Consider the following 15,617-nt stretch of genomic DNA (forward strand, 5'->3'; position numbering starts at 1 on the left):
TTAATTTGTGCAAAGAGGGGTGAGGAAGAGTTCGCGGTAGGGTCTGTATATCATCAGAAATACAGGTGTGTGGACATCTCTGAGATTTGCCTGGAAGCATCCCTGGCTGCTTCTGGGGACTTCTGTCTGCACCCTTCATAATGCTTCCCAAGGGAGCCTCCAGGTTCTCTCAGGGCCCTGCTGAGGGCTGCAGTTGGCTGGTCTGGGAGTGGGTCAGGGATTCAAGGAATTCATCTGGGAATGCTGGTTTCCTTCTTTCTCTGGAAGTGTGCAAGTCAGCTGGCTGTGGTCAGTAATGAGGAGAAAGCCGGTATGCAGTGGGAGAGGGGGCGGGGGACAGAAGCAAAGCAGGAATGAGAAGAAGCTGGAAGGGCTTAGTGGGGTTTGCATGCCGGCTTCCAGTTGACCCAGAGATCCTACCCCATTCTTCCACTTCCTGCAGCCGGGTGGCAGTGTGACATGGCCCCCACCATCCCACACCACCCCACTCCAACTTTCCACGTAAGCCAGTCAGGCGAGCTGTGTCCAGGGAGCGAGAGTATCTTAATCCATAGAACAGAAAGGAAAATATTCAGTCCGTCTATTTCTCCCTGTCTACACACAGAGCTCAGTTTCCAGCTGTTTGAGATACAGATGGATGAAACGGCCTCCAGTGCAGAATAGGGATAAGATAACCCAACTTGTGGGATGGCTGTGAGGGTTGCCTGATGGAACAAATACGAAATACCAGGCCCCACACACTTTCTCATGATACAATGGATACCAGCCCTCTATCTGATAAGATGTTTGCAAATATCTTCTCCCATTCTGTAGGCTGCCTTTTGGTTTTGTTGATTGTTTCCTTTGCTGTGCAAAAGCTTTTGGGTGTCCTTGGTAGGAAGTGGCCATGGATGACATCTAAGGTGTCTTCAGACTGCACACCTCCTGATCTGGAAGGAGGCACTGAAGGATGGGCAGAATTTGGACGCGTTAGATGGGAGAGAAGTGGGCTTTCCACCAACAAGTGGCTGAGTCTTGGGGGTCAGGCCAGAGAGAGACGAGGGCTTGGAACATCTGAGAACACTGAGGAGCCTGACTGTTTATCAGAAGATCAGGTTGGGTAGGTGGGGTTGCTGACCCCCCAGGTCCTGGCCGCCAAGAAGGGAGCCCTGGCTGGAAGCCGTAGGGCAGGGATGCTCAGAAGGGATGTGGGGCCACTGGGCTTTGGGGAAGACTAGCCTGAGAGCTGTCAGACTCCCAGGGACCACCAGATAAAGAAAGAGTTGCTGGAGGCCCTGTGCTGAGGAGTCTGGTGGGCTTAGAAGACTTAGGGGATCCAATGGATTCTGCTCTATTCATAGGATTTGTCAACCTTGCAAGAACCCTATGCCTTTCTTTGGCCTGCCCTTCTGAATCTGCGGACCCCCTGCTCCATGGAGTGCAGTCCCTCACTCCTTGCCTTCCATCCCAGAGTCCAGTGTGTCCCTGGGGAGCTGCAGGGAGGAATGAGAGCTGCTTTGGCTTTGAGACACCATCAGGCAGGTCCATCCCATTTTGTGCCAGTCCTGGGAAGACCTCTAGTGCCCTCTCTCCCTCCCCCATCACAGGGCTAGGGGAGGCTCTGGTGCTCTGGCTGGGCAGTGCCTGGTGGCAGCCAGAGGCAAATCTCCCCCAATGGCTGGATTATATCCGTGTTTGCAGGCCTGGCTGTGGCCTTCTGCCTGGACTTGAGGGCCTGACCAGGGTTTGGAGCCCTGCGTGTGCGGTACAAGGTGGCAGAGATGGGGAGAGCTTGGGAACTTTTTCCACTCACCCCAAACTGGGGAGCTCTCCTGTGCTAGGCTGGTGGGCACTGGGCCAGCTCCTGGTCATCTCAGCCAATGAGAAACTTGTAGCTGGGAAGCAAGTTGGGCCAGGAAGAGAGAGAGAGAGAGAGAGAGGCAAAAGGTGGACCAGACTTACGGGCGGGACAGTGGCACATGGCGGTTTGGAGGACAGTAACGGGGGAAGGAGCACTACAGACAGGGGCAGAGCCTCCGTGGGGCTAGAGAAGAGAGACAAGGAGGAAGAGAGGCAAGGTCTGGCCTGTCCCCTCCTCCCCCGCCCCAGGCCTCTTGTTGTTGCTGAGCTGTTGCAGAGGCCTGTGTGATTTACATCGCGGGTGTGTCCCGAGCACCTGCTGAGCTATGATGACAGACTGTCCAATTTGAACTCCGTTGGACTGGGTAGCCTCCAAAGCTGCTGCAAATAGCTCTGACCTCAGCCATCGGCACGCCAGCCCCACCACTGGCCTCAGGGCTAAGGCTCCAGCCGTCATCACCACCACCAGCAGCGTCTCACTACCCCCATGGAATTACCAGCATCTTAGGTACTGGCCCCATCATTCCCGGCCACCCGATCAGCCTCCCACAAGGTTTGGGGGAGCTGGGAACCAGGACTTGAGTCAGACCTCCGAGGGCATCACCTATGCACCAGTGATTCTCAACAATTTGGGCCCCTAAGGGGACATTGGGCAATGCCTGGAAACGTTGTTGGTTCACAACATTTGGACTGCTGGTGGCACCCCTGGGTAGAGGCCAGAGATGGTGCTAAACATCTCAACAGCACGGAGCAGCCCCCGGACAAGGAATCATACGTTCCCAGATGGCAACAGTACGGAGGCTGAGAAACCCATCTCTGGAGGCCCTGTGATCTTCTGTGGACCTGACTCTGGCCCTCATCCCGAACTGTCACATCATGCTTCCGTTCCTGGACAAGAAGAAATCCTCACCAGTGCATCTTAATGGAAACCCCTATTATTCACACTTCTCGGCCCCCACAGCTTGCATTCAAAAGTGCAGAAGATGAAAAGTCCTCTGTGGCCACCATCGAGAAGGAAGACACACAGGGGCGCCTGGGTGGCTCAGTCAGTGAAGCGGCTGCCGTCAGCCCAAGTCATGATCCTGGAATCGAGCCCTGCGTCAGGCCCCCTGCTCCATGCGGAGCCTGTTTCCCCTTCACTCTGCCCCTCTTCCCCCGTGTGCTCTCTTTCTGTCTCAAATAAATAAATTGGAAAAAATAAAAAAAAAGAAGGAAAACACCCAGAAACAACTGATAGGCGGAGCACAGGTGCACCTGGGATTGAAGTCAGGCTTTCGCCTGGGGCCGGGAGGCAGGGACTGGGCTAGAACCCGGGGGTATAAAGGCAGAAGGAGAGCTCAGGCCTCCACTTGGTGCAATAGCCCAGCCTGGAGCAGCCCTTCCTCTGTGGCCAGTTGGGAACCGGCATCATGGAGTGGATGGTGGTGGCCTTGGTCAGCTTCCAGCTCTTGGAGGCGGCAGTTGTCAAGTGAGTCTGGGGCCTGGCTGCCGTAGCAGGAGTTCGGGCAGGAGTCGGGAGCCCTGTGAGGGGTAACCTGGCCAGGGGCCGCCCCACCAGGCTCCACTCCGGAGTTTCTGCTGGGACAGGGAGGGCTTCCTGAGCAGGTGTAAGCCGGGGACTCATAGGTCGGACGAGCTACAGCTTTGCCCTCATGAAATGTCTGTAACTGAACCAAAGGAGAGTTTGTCTACCAGAAGCCCTGTAAGGCAATAAGAAACGTGACCCCGAGCTTTTGCCATGAAGCAAGATCGGTGTGGTGCTGCCCGGGAGCGTGGGGAGCTAATGCTCAAAAGTCCCGAATGCGCTGATGGTTTGCAAGTGAGGGTTTTTAAGGGGAAATAATCAGAGACAAGGGGCTTGAGGTTGTGGATTCTTCTGAAAGGTCAGGGATTGGGTCAACCTCACGACTGAATGACTTGTCTTTCTGGCACTGGTCTGGTTTCTTTCTTTCTTTTTCTTTTTTATTTGTAAAGATTTTATCTATTTGTTAGAGGGAGATAGAGAGAGTGAGAGAGAGCACAAGCTGGGGGAGAAGCAGGCAGAGGGAGAAGGAGGCTCCCTGCCAAGCAAGGAGCCCTATGTGGGACTCGATCTCAGGACCCCGGGATCACGACCTGAGCTGAAGGCAGACGCTTAACCAGCTGAGCCACCCAGGTGCCCCTGGTTTGTCTGGTTTCATCAGCTGTGACTGGGTGGCCCTCTCCTTCCCTGCTCGGAATCCGCTAAACACCCCAGCAATGTGTGTCAGTGATGCTGTCTTTGTTAGCAAAAGCTGGGGCCACACACTTTGTGATTGTGCAGGCTAATTCATTTCTTACTCTCTTGGGCTTCCTTTTCATTATCTTAAGCAAAGCATCCTGGTGTGTTCCCCATAATCCTTCACTACAGGCTACATGCCTTGCTGAAGACTTAATCTGCTGGTGGGCGCACTTCCAGGCAAAGGAAAAAGCGCAGCTGCTTCCCCATCTGATGAGAAAAGATGGACCTGGGACAGAGTCGGGGTGATTGCTGTCCAAACAGACACTGAACGGCAGGTGTGCTTTCTTCCGCAGAAAGGAACGATGATTTCTGGATAGATAGACGTTTGCTAAAAACTCCCTTAAGGCCCATGATTTATTTAGCAGATGGCACAGGCATGTAAGCAGAGACAGCAGGAACGTAACGTGCACTCGCAGAGATGTCAGGAGAAAGGGAGCGAGGAGGCGTGGCTCCCAGGACCTGGGAGGGCGCCTGGCCTGCACACGGCTGCCCGTCTCACCCATGAAGACCGATGCCTCTGCTGAAGACAAGGCTCCTCGAAGAAACCTGTGTGTGATACGCAAGTTCTGGGGAAGCGGCGAGCCCGAACAACCATCAGTCTTCAAAGCTCAACGTGAATGGGTTCCGTGCAGAATGGGGAGCGAATGCGGGGTCTTGAGGGAATGGGGAATCAGGTGGGGAAAGAAATGCAAGGAGCAGGACTTCTGGAGTCCGGAATGAGCCTGGGTGGACCCACAGAGACCCCTGAGGCGATGGCAGCAAGCAGGTCTTGGAGGAGGAGAACCCGAGGGAGACGGGGGCAGAAGTGCAGACTTCATCAGTTCCAATTCCAGGGCGGGTCTGGGCTCCAGAACACCCAGGCCAACTTCCACTGCGCCTGCGTCGGGAGAAGAGCAGTGACCGGCCCCAGGCCAGACAATTCGAGGCAAGGGCAGACACAGGATCCTTTCTTCTGAGTCCCAGTCTAGTGCTGTCTCCCATACCCATACTGTGTCTCAGTCATCCAGGACCAGGTGCCCGAGGGCCACCACCAGAGGGGACTGGGGTGAACTCTGCTATCTCTGAAATCTTTCTTAAAATGCATATCTCCTGGGCCACCTGGCTGGATGACTCGGTAGAGCACGTGACCGTTGATCTTGGGGTGCTGAGTTCAAGCCCTACACTGGATGTAGAGCTTACATAAAGACAATGCATATATCCTGCCAGGGCTAATGGCCAAAGTCCTCCTTCTCTTCCAGGGAAGGAATTTATGGGATATCTGAGAGCAAAGGGCCAGGAGAGGATGTGGACCCTCGAGATGGGATGTGGGCATGTATTGGGGAAGGTTTTTGTTTTCTGAATCGTGGATCAAGTCCTGCGAAGAGCTTTGAAGAGAGGGAGAGGGAAAGAGAGAGGCAGAGGGAGAAAGAAACAAAGGAAGAGACCTAGGGAAAGAGACATGGAGACAGAGAGAAAGGGAGGGAGCTGAGACCAGAGCAGGAGCGAGAGGGAGACACACACAGAGACACAGTGATAGGCACAGGAGACACGGGGGCTGGGGCCTGAGGGATGCAGTTGGAGGTGGCGCGGCAGGGAGGGATGGAGGAACCAGGACTGTCAGAGGTGCTGTAGGAAGGAGGGAGGGTCCTGCCCTGACGCCAGGCCTCCTTCAGAGTCCCCCTGAGGAAATTAGAGCCTATCTGTGCAACCATGAAGGAGAAGGGCTTACTGGGGGAGTTCCTGAGGACCCACAAGAATGACCCTGCCCAGAAGTACCACGTTGGCGACCTCGGCATGGTCTACGAACCCCTGGCCTATCTAGATGTAAGTCCTGACCCTCCGTGGGGGTTCCCTCTCCTTGGGGCCAAAGACTGAGGCTGGACTCCCGGGGGTGTGCCGTGCTATCTCTCTGTACCCTCCCACCTGGCGCCTGCGTCCTGCTCCCTTCTCTCACACCTGTCAGCCCCCACTGAGGGTCTGTGTGTTCTGGGCAAGTACGGAAGATAGGCTTGGGCCTCTTCCTCTGTGGCAGGTTGTAGAGCAAAGGCTCTGTCCAAGCAGGAGGCTGGGCCTGAGGGTCTCTGTATCCCTCCAGAGCTAACAGCCTGCCCCATGGCCCCCCAGAGTCTGTACCTTGGAGAAATCGCCATCGGGACCCCACCGCAGAACTTTCTGGTCCTTTTTGATACCGGATCCTCCAGCCTGTGGGTGCCCTCGGTCCAGTGCCAGAGCCAGGCCTGTGGTAAGTGCAGGGCTCGCTAGGGAGAGTGGTTGGCAAGGGAGGGTGCGGACCGCCTTGGGGGAAGGGGCAAGCGTGGCAGGGATGGTGGGGCCTGGGGGCTTCAATCCTGAGAGTCAGGGACTTGGCCAGGGTCAAGGGGCATGTGCAAGACCAAAGGAAGAGGCTGGCCCTAGGCCTGGGTGGTCTGTTTGTCTTCCCTCTCACCAACACATGCTCCTTCACCTGCTCCAGTCTGCCCTCTGCCCTCCGGCTCCATCCATGCCACTCTGCTCTGCTCCATTCTGTTCCCTGCAGACGACACCATTCCATCTCACCAAAGTCGACAACAGTCTTTCCATGTCACTCCACTCCGCTGCTTACTAAGTTCTCAGCGCGTGTCTCCTAGACGCAGGGGAGAACAATGCAAGAGCTGGTCCCTGTCTTGTAGCCGTATTTGTAGAAAGGCCAAGTTCCTCTCCTTAATGCTGCCTTGGTCCCTGCCAGAGCCTGGGGGTTTGGGTCCTGACACTTCTAATCCAAAGGGTCCCTCACTGGCCACGTCCAGGTTTTTGACAGTGTGAGGGTGGAGGGAACGCAGGGATTCCCTGGAAGTTCATTTGTTCCCACAGCTGATGAGTGATTTCTCAGGAGGGGATCTGCAAGGAGGGGGCAGGGAAACAGAGAAGGATTCTAGGCCACCTACCTACCAAGGGTCACGGTCAAAGAACAACGCAAGATTCTGCAAGTCAGAGGGGGCTTTGAGGCCAAGCCTGGCCACCCTCACATGGGCCTTCCTGTGCTCCCTGAACCCTGAGACCATGTGTCCTGGGATGCTGGGGTCCCAGGATGGGAGCACAGGCTGGGACTCGGGGGGCAGCCCTCTGCCTGCTGGCCTGTCTCCCCAAACTCTCCTTCCGCTGTAGCCACTCACTCCCGCTTCAACCCCAATGCGTCCTCAACTTACTCCGGCCACGGGCAGACCTTCTCCGTGCAGTATGGCAGCGGCAGCCTCCGTGGCGTCTACGGCTATGACACTCTGAGGGTGAGCCGGGCTGCAGGCCACTCTGTGCCCCAGGATGTGGGAGTTGTCCCCGGGACTCTGACTTGGCCTGGAAGCTCTCAGACCTGAGTCTGATGGGAGTTTAGCCCGAGAACCTGAGAATACAGAGAAAACCTAGTGCTCTACTGAGTACAAACCAGCCGATGAGTACACCAAGTGCCCCTCCATGCCGTCCCCTTCCCACACTGAGCGCCCCCGATGAAGGGGATGACCTAGTCCTTTAGTGAAGGAGCTTAAACTGGGGGAGGGGGGTCAGGGAGAGGAAGATGGTGGAGGGGGGCTGCAGCAGCAGCCAGAGAAGGCCACTTGAGAGAAAACTTGGCTCTTGCAAGATGTGTCAAGAAGGCAAGGGGCAGGTGGTGGGTTTATGGACATTGGGGAGGGTATGTGCTACGGTGAGTGCTGTGAAGTGTGTAAACCTGGTGATTCACAGACCTGTACCCCTGGGGCTAATAATACATTACATATTTATAAAAAAAAGAAGGCAAGGGGCAGGGGTGAGGGAGGGATGAACAAGGGAGCCTCGAGGGTCTTTTGGGGGAGGGTATGGGGAGATGAGTGGAGTTCCACTTGTCATCTCCCATCCCCTGTGTCCCTTCCAGGTCCAGAGCGCTCAGGTCCCCAACCAGCAGTTTGGCCTTAGTGAGCACGAGCCAAGTCCCTATTTCCTCCAGCTTAAGTTTGATGGCATCATGGGCCTGGCCTACCCAGCCCTGGCAGAGGGTAGGAGCGCCACGGCTCTGCAGGGCCTGCTGCAGGCTGGCCTCCTCTCCAGCCCGGTCTTCAGCTTCTACCTGGGCAGGTAAGATACTGCTTGGAGGGGTTCCTGAGCTCCCAGGCAACTCCCCCCATCCTCCCCAGACCCCAGACAAGTGAGCTCAATGCTTTGGGGGTCGGGGGCTTCCCGTCAGGCATTTGGCTTCAGCTCCTACTGTGTCTAGGACTTTCCTCCTGGGCTGTCCTCTCCTGTCCAATTGTCCCCCTGTCCACATCCTTTCCCTCATCTCTGTGTCTGTCCCCAGCCCACTCAGACTTTGCATTTCGTCACCAGTTCAGAATCTTTCCCTCTTCTGGGTGAACTTAGCTTTGAGTAGGCTGCTCATTCTGGATACCTCTTGGATTTACCTCCTGCCCAGAGCTGCAGTTAGCTCACTGCCTTCTGGACACTTCTTTTGTGTACAATCTATTGCTTCATCTCCTTTGATGTATTGTTCTCTCCAGGTCCTGGAGTCTTCTGGTCAAGGTTCATCATTTGCCCCTAATAGGGTGTTTTTCTCACCAAAAACACAAGCCATGCAGCCGCTTAGTGTGGGTGCCCGGGAGCCAGGTGGTGGGGGTGGAGTGAGTGGCCTGTGGGGGACTTTCTTTCCTCTCCAGAGTTAGCCAGCCACCTTCTGGAGATAGTCAGCATCTACTCTCTCACCTTAATCTCCTGAGTCTGACTATCAACAGTGTTACCCTGCTCCTAATGCTGCTGACTTAGTCTCACCTCTGATTACAATTCATTCTGAGTTTCTCCCTTAGGAGCTCTGCCCAATTCCACACTCAGGGTCGGCTCCCAGGGGAGGCTGAAAGGAGCAGGGAATATCCTTCTCTCCTCTTTGCCAAGGCCCTACCTCCTTCCAGTCCCAGAAGAAAAATGATAAGTGGGGCTCAGGGTGAGACTCCCAGTGACATACGACACTAGTAGCAAGAACTGGAAGAGAGAGAAGAAGGGTGTGTGGGATGGGGCGGGGGCCACACAACCAGCAGCTTCCCCAGAGGCCCTGCTTCTGGAACCAGAGGCATTGGGAATTCTGAGGGGCTCAGCCTGGAGCTGCAGTGATAAAGGGGGATACAACTCCTTCCCTAAGCAGACCTAGTGTGAGGGGGAGACACAGTGTTGTCCTTGGGGGCCCAGTCTGAGGGAGGAGACACAGCCCTGCCCCCAGGGAGCCCCAGTCTGAGGGGGAGACACAGCCCTGACTCAGGGAGCCCTAGTGTGAGGGAGGGAGACACAGTCCTGCTCAGGGAGCCCCAGTCTGACGAAGGGAGGCACAGCCTTGCCCTCAGGGACCCCAGTCTGAGGGGAGACATAGACCTGCCCTCAGGGACCCTAGTCTGAGGGGAGACACAGCCATGCTCTTAGGGACCCCCAGCCTGCAGCCAGGGCAGGACCTCTATTTCCCTTTGAGGATGAATGTTCAACAGGAAATCTTTTCTATAGCGATTTCCCTGATTCACACTTCCCTTTCCCTTCTGCAGAGGTATGAGCTCTCAGAATGGAGCAGTTCTCATATTTGGAGGGATAGACCACAGCCTGCACAGTGGACCGATCTACTGGGCCCCCGTCACCCAGGAGTGCTACTGGCAGATTGGCATTGAGGAGTGAGTCTGTGCTGGAGCTTGAGGACCTGGCAGGCTTCGGGCATTTCATGTTATGCACCCACAGACACACACACTCTCTCTCTCTCTCACTCACACACACACACACAGGTAGGTACTGCTAAGAGGTACACATAGGAGACCCCTGAAGGCTTCCCCCACAAAGCCACAGCTATCCTCTGCTGGAGACTGAAGGCCCAGCTCAGCCTGGAAAAGTGGGTGAGGTGGGCACAATATAAATGGGGTAGGTCTGGAATCTCAAACATTCTAAACCCTGTGGTTCAACACTATGTGCTTACTAATTGGAAACTATGATGTATTGGGGGGGGGATTAATGTGGTCATAGTACTTAAACCGTTCAGGGACACTGGCTTCCAGTGTTTCTAGAACCTTCCTTGGAACTTTAAATAACAACGTTCTGTGGCCATTTAGGTGGCCTTGAATAGACTCTGAATGGTGTGAGGCAGGGGGATGGTTGGAAGGACCTCTGCAGAGTCCTTACCTCCAGGTATACCACGATTCTGTGGCTGTGGCTGTTTGTCCCTTGGGGGTGGGGGAAAGCCCACTTCCTAGATGCCCTGAGCTGGAGGTGCTGAAGGCGTTCATCTCCTCACCATTCAGGTTCCTCATTGGTGGCCATGCCACGGGCTGGTGCTCCCAGGGCTGCCAGGCCATTGTGGACACAGGCACATCTCCGCTCACTGTACCCCAGCAGTACCTGAGCGCCCTTCTGCAGGCTACAGGGGCCCAGGCCAACCAGTACGGACAGGTGTGTCTAGTGGAGGCATCCTCCTTCTTTCGGAGAGGCCCCCTGGGAGGCATTTATGATTCTTTTGGGAATAGCCCCACTCTTGGCCTCCATGCTCCTAGCTGTCCCAAAGCCCTGGAGGTGGGTGGGGGGGCGGCCTGGGAGGACTGGGGCTGGGGGCTGGGTCTTGAGCTGGGAGGGTAATGGGTGGCTACTATTGGGGCAGAATTTCCTTGGAGCTTCAGCCCTTCCAAAGTAATGGGTTAAACACTTTCCAGGCTTTGGAGTAAGATCAAACTAACTGGACTGTGGGGCCAGGCAGGGCCCCAGCGGGATCCAGGGCACTGAGGGGTGGGGGTTGGCAGGTCCTCTTAGGTGGGCGATGTGGCACCTGGGGCCTTGCTCCTCTCTGCAGTTTACTGTGGACTGTAACAACATCCAGAACCTGCCCACCTTGACCTTCCTCATCAGTGGTGTGCATTTCTCCCTGCCCTACCACTCCTACATCTTCACAGTGAGTCTGTAGGGACGCGACGGCTGTGAGGAGGGGCCGGGGGCCCGAGATACCGGGTCTCCTCACCACGTGCCATCCTCCAGCTCTTCGTGAGCCCCGCTTAATTTTCTGCCTTCACTGGTTCCAAACCCCTACGCTGGCACGAGGCCACGAAACAGAAGTGCCATCTGTTATTGATTACTATTACTAATGAGTGTGGAGAGGCGCTGGGGTATGGGTTGTGTACTCACTAGGTTAAGCCCTATGGGAAGCATTTTGCCTACACCATCCCACTGAACTGTCAGACCATTTGAGGAAGAGGGTGCTAATTTCTATTTTACAAGTGAAAACTTGGAGGTCCAGAGAGGTTAAGAAACAGACGCAAGGCTACCCAACTAGTCGGGGTGAAACTCAGGTTGGCAGCTGAGCTGGTCTGGCTTCAGGGCTTCGCCAGCAGGCTGACCTCCTCCAGATGGGGAGCAAAAGGGAGGCGGGTGGGAACTTGGGGAGAGGAGACTGCAGACGGTCACCACAGCCTGCTTCCACCCCTTGCAGAAATCCCTCCTACTCTGGGGCTCAGCTGGCCTGTGAGCCCCCAAAGGTCACAAGCCTGGCTCCCTCATTTATGCATTTCGCACTCCTGGCCTGGGGCTTAGGGCTGAGCAGGGCCCGGTCCATGGGTGAGCCAAGGAACGAGCGCTGCCCTTCCGTGTTGTGCAGGGAAATGGCGTTTGCACCATTGGGGTCCAGGCCACCTACCTGCCCTCCAGCAGTGGCCAGTCCCTGTGGATCCTCGGGGGCGTCTTCCTCAGGTCCTACTATTCCATCTTCGACATTGGCAACAACAGGGTGGGCTTTGCTGCTGCTGCCTAGACTCAGCGCCTAGACGCCTGGCTTCCTTCTTCCTCTCCACCCCCGGCCCTGCAGGCGCTACTTCTCTGGAATCAGCCTTCTTTCTCTGGCTTCGGGGCTTTCTGTCCTAATAAATAGTTCTTCTGCATGTTGGTCAGCATGTTGTTTTTTGAGGGCCGATGTGGCCTGTAAGGCAGCTCCTGGTCACAGGAATGGGAGGGAAGACGGATTCAGGGGAAGATGTGCTTCTACTGGACCTGTTCTCCCTCAGGGGCTAAGAGTTTTGTGGGGGTGGGGAGGGGTGTCACTGAGGTTCTAAGAGAGATGGGGCATAAGGTAGGGCTTGGGGAGGGGCCCCGGACCCCTCAGAGCTTGGAGTCTCTCCACAACTTCTCTCTACTCATGGTAATGACATTGAGGCAGGCATTCCTTTGTGACGCGCCAAGGGGCCCTATTACCACAACCCAAAATGCTCTCCTGACCTAATGGACCAAAGGACCGGCAGAACCACCCCAGACAAGCCCACTAGCACTGTGACGAGGGCTCCCATCCTCCCACCACCCAGGCCTTCATCTCCTCACCTGTGATCAAGCTTGCACTGGGAGCTTCTGAGAAATGCTAGATGCCCACGTACACGTGTGACAGTCATGGCTCCTTCCGGAAGGGGGGTGATGCTCCCAGAACCTATTTCCAGAAGGGCTTCAAAAGGTCTGGGCTGAGTGAAACTGATCACATTTTCACCTAGAATCCTCTGCCCCCGGGGGGAGGAAGCTAGGACTGATGAGGCTTGAGGAGGGGTATTACTGGAAAAACATAATGGGAGGGTTGTAGGCTCCTTGTACACATTTCTTTCATCCCATCCTTCACTAGGCTGACCCCAACCTTGCTCCTTATGTGCAGTGGCAGGGGTGAAAGACAAGATCTAAGTCCAGCACTCCATTCCAAAACACGAAGGAAACTGAGGTTTGCCACGTAGTACTTTCTATAGCAACAGCCCACCATCTGGGACCCTACTACATTTTTCCTAGACTCTGGATAAGACAGCATGCTGCACGCCTCTCCTTGGGGTCAGAGAAACCACGGGGTGTATCATAGTGAGCTGTAGTTCGTGACATCTCTGAGTAAGAAGCAAAAAACAAACAAACAAACAAAAAAAAACAACCTTGCAGAAGAGGCAGAAACGAAGTGGAACTTAAGTTCCAAGTCAAAAAGCCATGGCCACGTACACAAGCCAGGGCCCACAGAGTGGGACTACAAATCCCGGCGTTCCTGGCGGAGCCGATGGGAGGGACTACATTTCCCCGCGGGCGCCGCGGTAGGCCCGCGAGGGGCGGGGCGGGGCGGGGCGGACCGCGGGGCGTGTGCTGCCCTCTGCCGGGCTCGGCGGGAAGTGGGTGCGGATTGACAGGGGGAGCCCCGGCGCCCGGCGCGGGGCTTGGTGACAGCAGAGGCGGCGGCCGCGGGCTGGACCTAGGGAGCGGCGGCGGTGGCGCCGACGGCAGCTGGAAGGGCGGACGGGGCGGGCCTCCCTGGTGGCGCGGAGCCGGAGGAGTCCGGGAGGGGGCGGCAGGCGCAGCTCGCGGGCCGGACACCTGAACTTGGGACAAGTTGCCAGAGCCGCGGGGCACAGGCGGCGGACGGATTGACCTTCAGAGCTAGGTGAGCGGGACCGGGGTGCACAGAGGGCCCGGAACCCCGGACCCGGGCTTCCCCGCCCCCATTGTGGGTGCGGGAGACAGGTGGGTGGATGGGGGTGCCGGCTGAAGAGGGGACAGGGAGTGTGTGTGCCGCGCCAACACCAGCTCTGCGGTCCGTCTAGTCCGGGACTCTCCGCACATGGCCGGAGCGAAGCTTTCTACGGAGCCCGGGAGCCCCTCCGGCCCCTCACTGCAGGCCCGGGCTGGGGGCGGCTTCTCCGCGACCTTATGTAACCAGGCGGGAGGGGCCGGGGCGGGCATGGGCCTTCCCGACTCGGGAGCTGGGAGTCGAAGGGGCGGGAGGCGTGGGAGTGAACTTGCAACAAGTTTGAGGGACGTGTGGGCCTTGCGCCTACTCCTTCTCCACCGGAGGCGGCTGGGGCGGGTGGTACGGGGGAGGGCGCCGGAGGCCCGGGAGGTGTGCGGGGGCCGAGTTCGCCCCGGCCAGGCCCAACCTGGATGGTCCCGGGGAGTGGGAGGGCCGGGACGGCGCCACGCCCCCGGGGCTGGGCTGCTGGAGCGGGGCGGGTGGAAGTACCATCCCTCCCTCCCTTCCCGTCTCTTCCTCCCCCTCGGTGTCTTAAGAAGCGGCTAGTCCCCTAGTATCCTGAGCTCAGTCTTCTTCTCCCCTTTGCATTAACTCCGCGACCTCTGGGAACCCCAACCCCAGAGCTCACGCTTCGCGCGCTCCTCTTTCTGCTCCCCGGAGCTCCCAGCCATCTGCCCCAAGTACCCCCACCTTCTTGGTCCAGAATCCCGGAAAACACGCCCCCTTCCCCTTATTCCAGGAGTTCGTACCGCCCAACCCCTTGACGTCCCTCCCTCGAAATCCTCGCGGGGTCTCCTCCCCACCTCCCCAAACCCGGGTGGGCCACAGGGGCATAGCGCGTGCACTTCCCTCCTCGAAGAGAGCGGGTTGATGCCAGCTTTGTCCCCGCCCCTCGGCCCCTTCCCGGCCCGGGGTTCTGGCTTCACGCACCGCTGCCTGGAGCTGCTCCGGTTTGCGCGAGCAGGTTCGCGCCGCAGCAGCCTGGCGCGCCCCAACCCCGCGCCCGCGGGGAAGGAGGGAGGGCTCCCGGGGCGGGGCTCCTCTGCACGCGCGCCCGCAGTGTCCCCAGCTTCCCCTCCCCGTTCCCTGGCGGCCGCTCACTGCGGAGTCCTTCCCACCCCAGTCCACTCCAGCCGGGATTCTCTCGCCTGTCTGTTCCGGGGACGGTTCGGCTCTGTTTCTGGTCTGGACTTGAGCGCAGTTGCCTCCTTTGGCATTACGCCCGCAGGAAGTGTCCGTGAATTAAAACCGCGCAGCCCCCACCCTGAGTGAGGGAGGCTTAGTCCAGCTGAGAAAGGGCAGGGCCCGTGCAGGCCCTTAGTGATACTTCTCAGATGTGGGCTCAGACCCCTGCACCCGCCCAGTCCAAGATTCCACTGGCCCAGGACCTGGCAATTGGTGGGGGAGGAAGGTGGCTCTGGTTTCCTCTTGGGCGGCCAGATGGGGTTGGCTCTGATCGGAATGTAGTTCCTGGCTCTTTAGCCTGTTGGCTCGGAGGCCCTCTGTGTGCCCAGCCTGGTGGAGAGCCTCCAGGCCTTGCCCTCAGGCGGATAACAGTCTAGGGGAGAGATGCCAGCAATAAAGGCTGGTCTTAGACGCGGCCAAAGGGGAGAGCCCTGCGTGGTTAGTTTGCTGGTATGCTAGTACCATGCCTCAGTTTCCCCAGCTGTAGGAAAATGAGCAATTCACTTGGCCCTCTTCTTTCTGTCTGCCCCCCACCCCCTAGACGCTAGTTCCCCCAGGAACTAGAAAGCATAAATGAGAGGCTGTTTGTGTGACTCTGTGCTCTGTCTGCTTTTCTGGAAGGGAGCTGATACTGCTTACAACTCAGCTCTAGTAGGTGCGGACCAATGGGAATCCTGTTTCGGTCCCGGGGAGATGGTGCAGGGCATGGGGCAGGGGACCCTTCCCCCGCTCGAGTGAGCACCAAATCCATGGAGAACCAGATGGGCTGCTGAGGGCTGAGAATTGGGTGACTCACAGTCAGAGGTGGGCAGGGGGTGGGCCAGGGCCTGGGACGATGGGCCCACCTAGGGCCCACCCCCATGGCCAGTC

The 15,617-nt window shown here is 57.3% G+C and overlaps 2 protein-coding genes and 2 long non-coding RNA genes across 5 annotated transcripts in view; 2 read left to right on the forward strand and 2 right to left on the reverse strand.

Moving 5' to 3' along the window:
* The first annotated feature begins 3,045 nt into the window (after nucleotides 1-3,045).
* On the forward strand, nucleotides 3,046-11,851 carry LOC111147505 (progastricsin). Its single transcript, XM_022503527.1, has 9 exons — nucleotides 3,046-3,307; nucleotides 5,752-5,902; nucleotides 6,203-6,320; nucleotides 7,223-7,341; nucleotides 7,962-8,161; nucleotides 9,604-9,726; nucleotides 10,345-10,492; nucleotides 10,887-10,985; nucleotides 11,685-11,851. The coding sequence occupies exons 1-9, from the start codon at nucleotides 3,249-3,251 to the stop codon at nucleotides 11,835-11,837; spliced, it is 1,170 nt and encodes a 389-aa protein (XP_022359235.1). The 5' UTR covers nucleotides 3,046-3,248; the 3' UTR covers nucleotides 11,838-11,851.
* Nucleotides 4,436-7,326, reverse strand: LOC111147506. 2 transcript variants are annotated; one of them, XR_002640632.1, is made up of 4 exons: nucleotides 7,264-7,326; nucleotides 6,543-6,701; nucleotides 6,212-6,315; nucleotides 4,436-4,976 (listed from the first exon to the last, which is right to left on the reverse strand). It is a non-coding gene; the product is annotated as an uncharacterized LOC111147506 (long non-coding RNA). The 2 variants fall into 2 exon arrangements; XR_002640631.1 differs by having other exon boundaries at nucleotides 6,212-6,701.
* Nucleotides 11,852-11,951: 100 nt separating the features above from the next.
* Nucleotides 11,952-14,982, reverse strand: LOC111147507. Its single transcript, XR_002640633.1, has 3 exons — nucleotides 14,493-14,982; nucleotides 12,398-12,619; nucleotides 11,952-12,016 (listed from the first exon to the last, which is right to left on the reverse strand). It is a non-coding gene; the product is annotated as an uncharacterized LOC111147507 (long non-coding RNA).
* LOC111147504 (transcription factor EB) overlaps nucleotides 13,402-15,617 on the forward strand; it is a 53,543-nt gene continuing 51,327 nt past the window's right edge. The window contains exon 1 of the mRNA XM_022503524.1: nucleotides 13,402-13,475. The gene's annotated coding sequence lies outside the window, so the exon portion shown is untranslated. The remainder of the gene's footprint in view (nucleotides 13,476-15,617) is intronic.

This window comes from Enhydra lutris, unplaced genomic scaffold (assembly GCF_002288905.1).
Source record: "Enhydra lutris kenyoni isolate GAN:26980312 unplaced genomic scaffold, ASM228890v2 scaffoldscaffold17, whole genome shotgun sequence".
Lineage (NCBI taxonomy): Eukaryota > Metazoa > Chordata > Mammalia > Carnivora > Mustelidae > Enhydra > Enhydra lutris.

Coding starts and splice junctions, on each gene's coding strand:
- LOC111147505 (XM_022503527.1), top strand. CDS start 3,249: ATGGAGTGGATGGTGGTGGCCTTGGTCAGCTTCCAGCTCTTGGAGGCG. Junction 5,903..6,202: donor AACCCCTGGCCTATCTAGAT/GTAAGTCCTGAC, acceptor ATGGCCCCCCAG/AGTCTGTACCTTGGAGAAAT. Junction 9,727..10,344: donor TGGCAGATTGGCATTGAGGA/GTGAGTCTGTGC, acceptor CTCACCATTCAG/GTTCCTCATTGGTGGCCATG.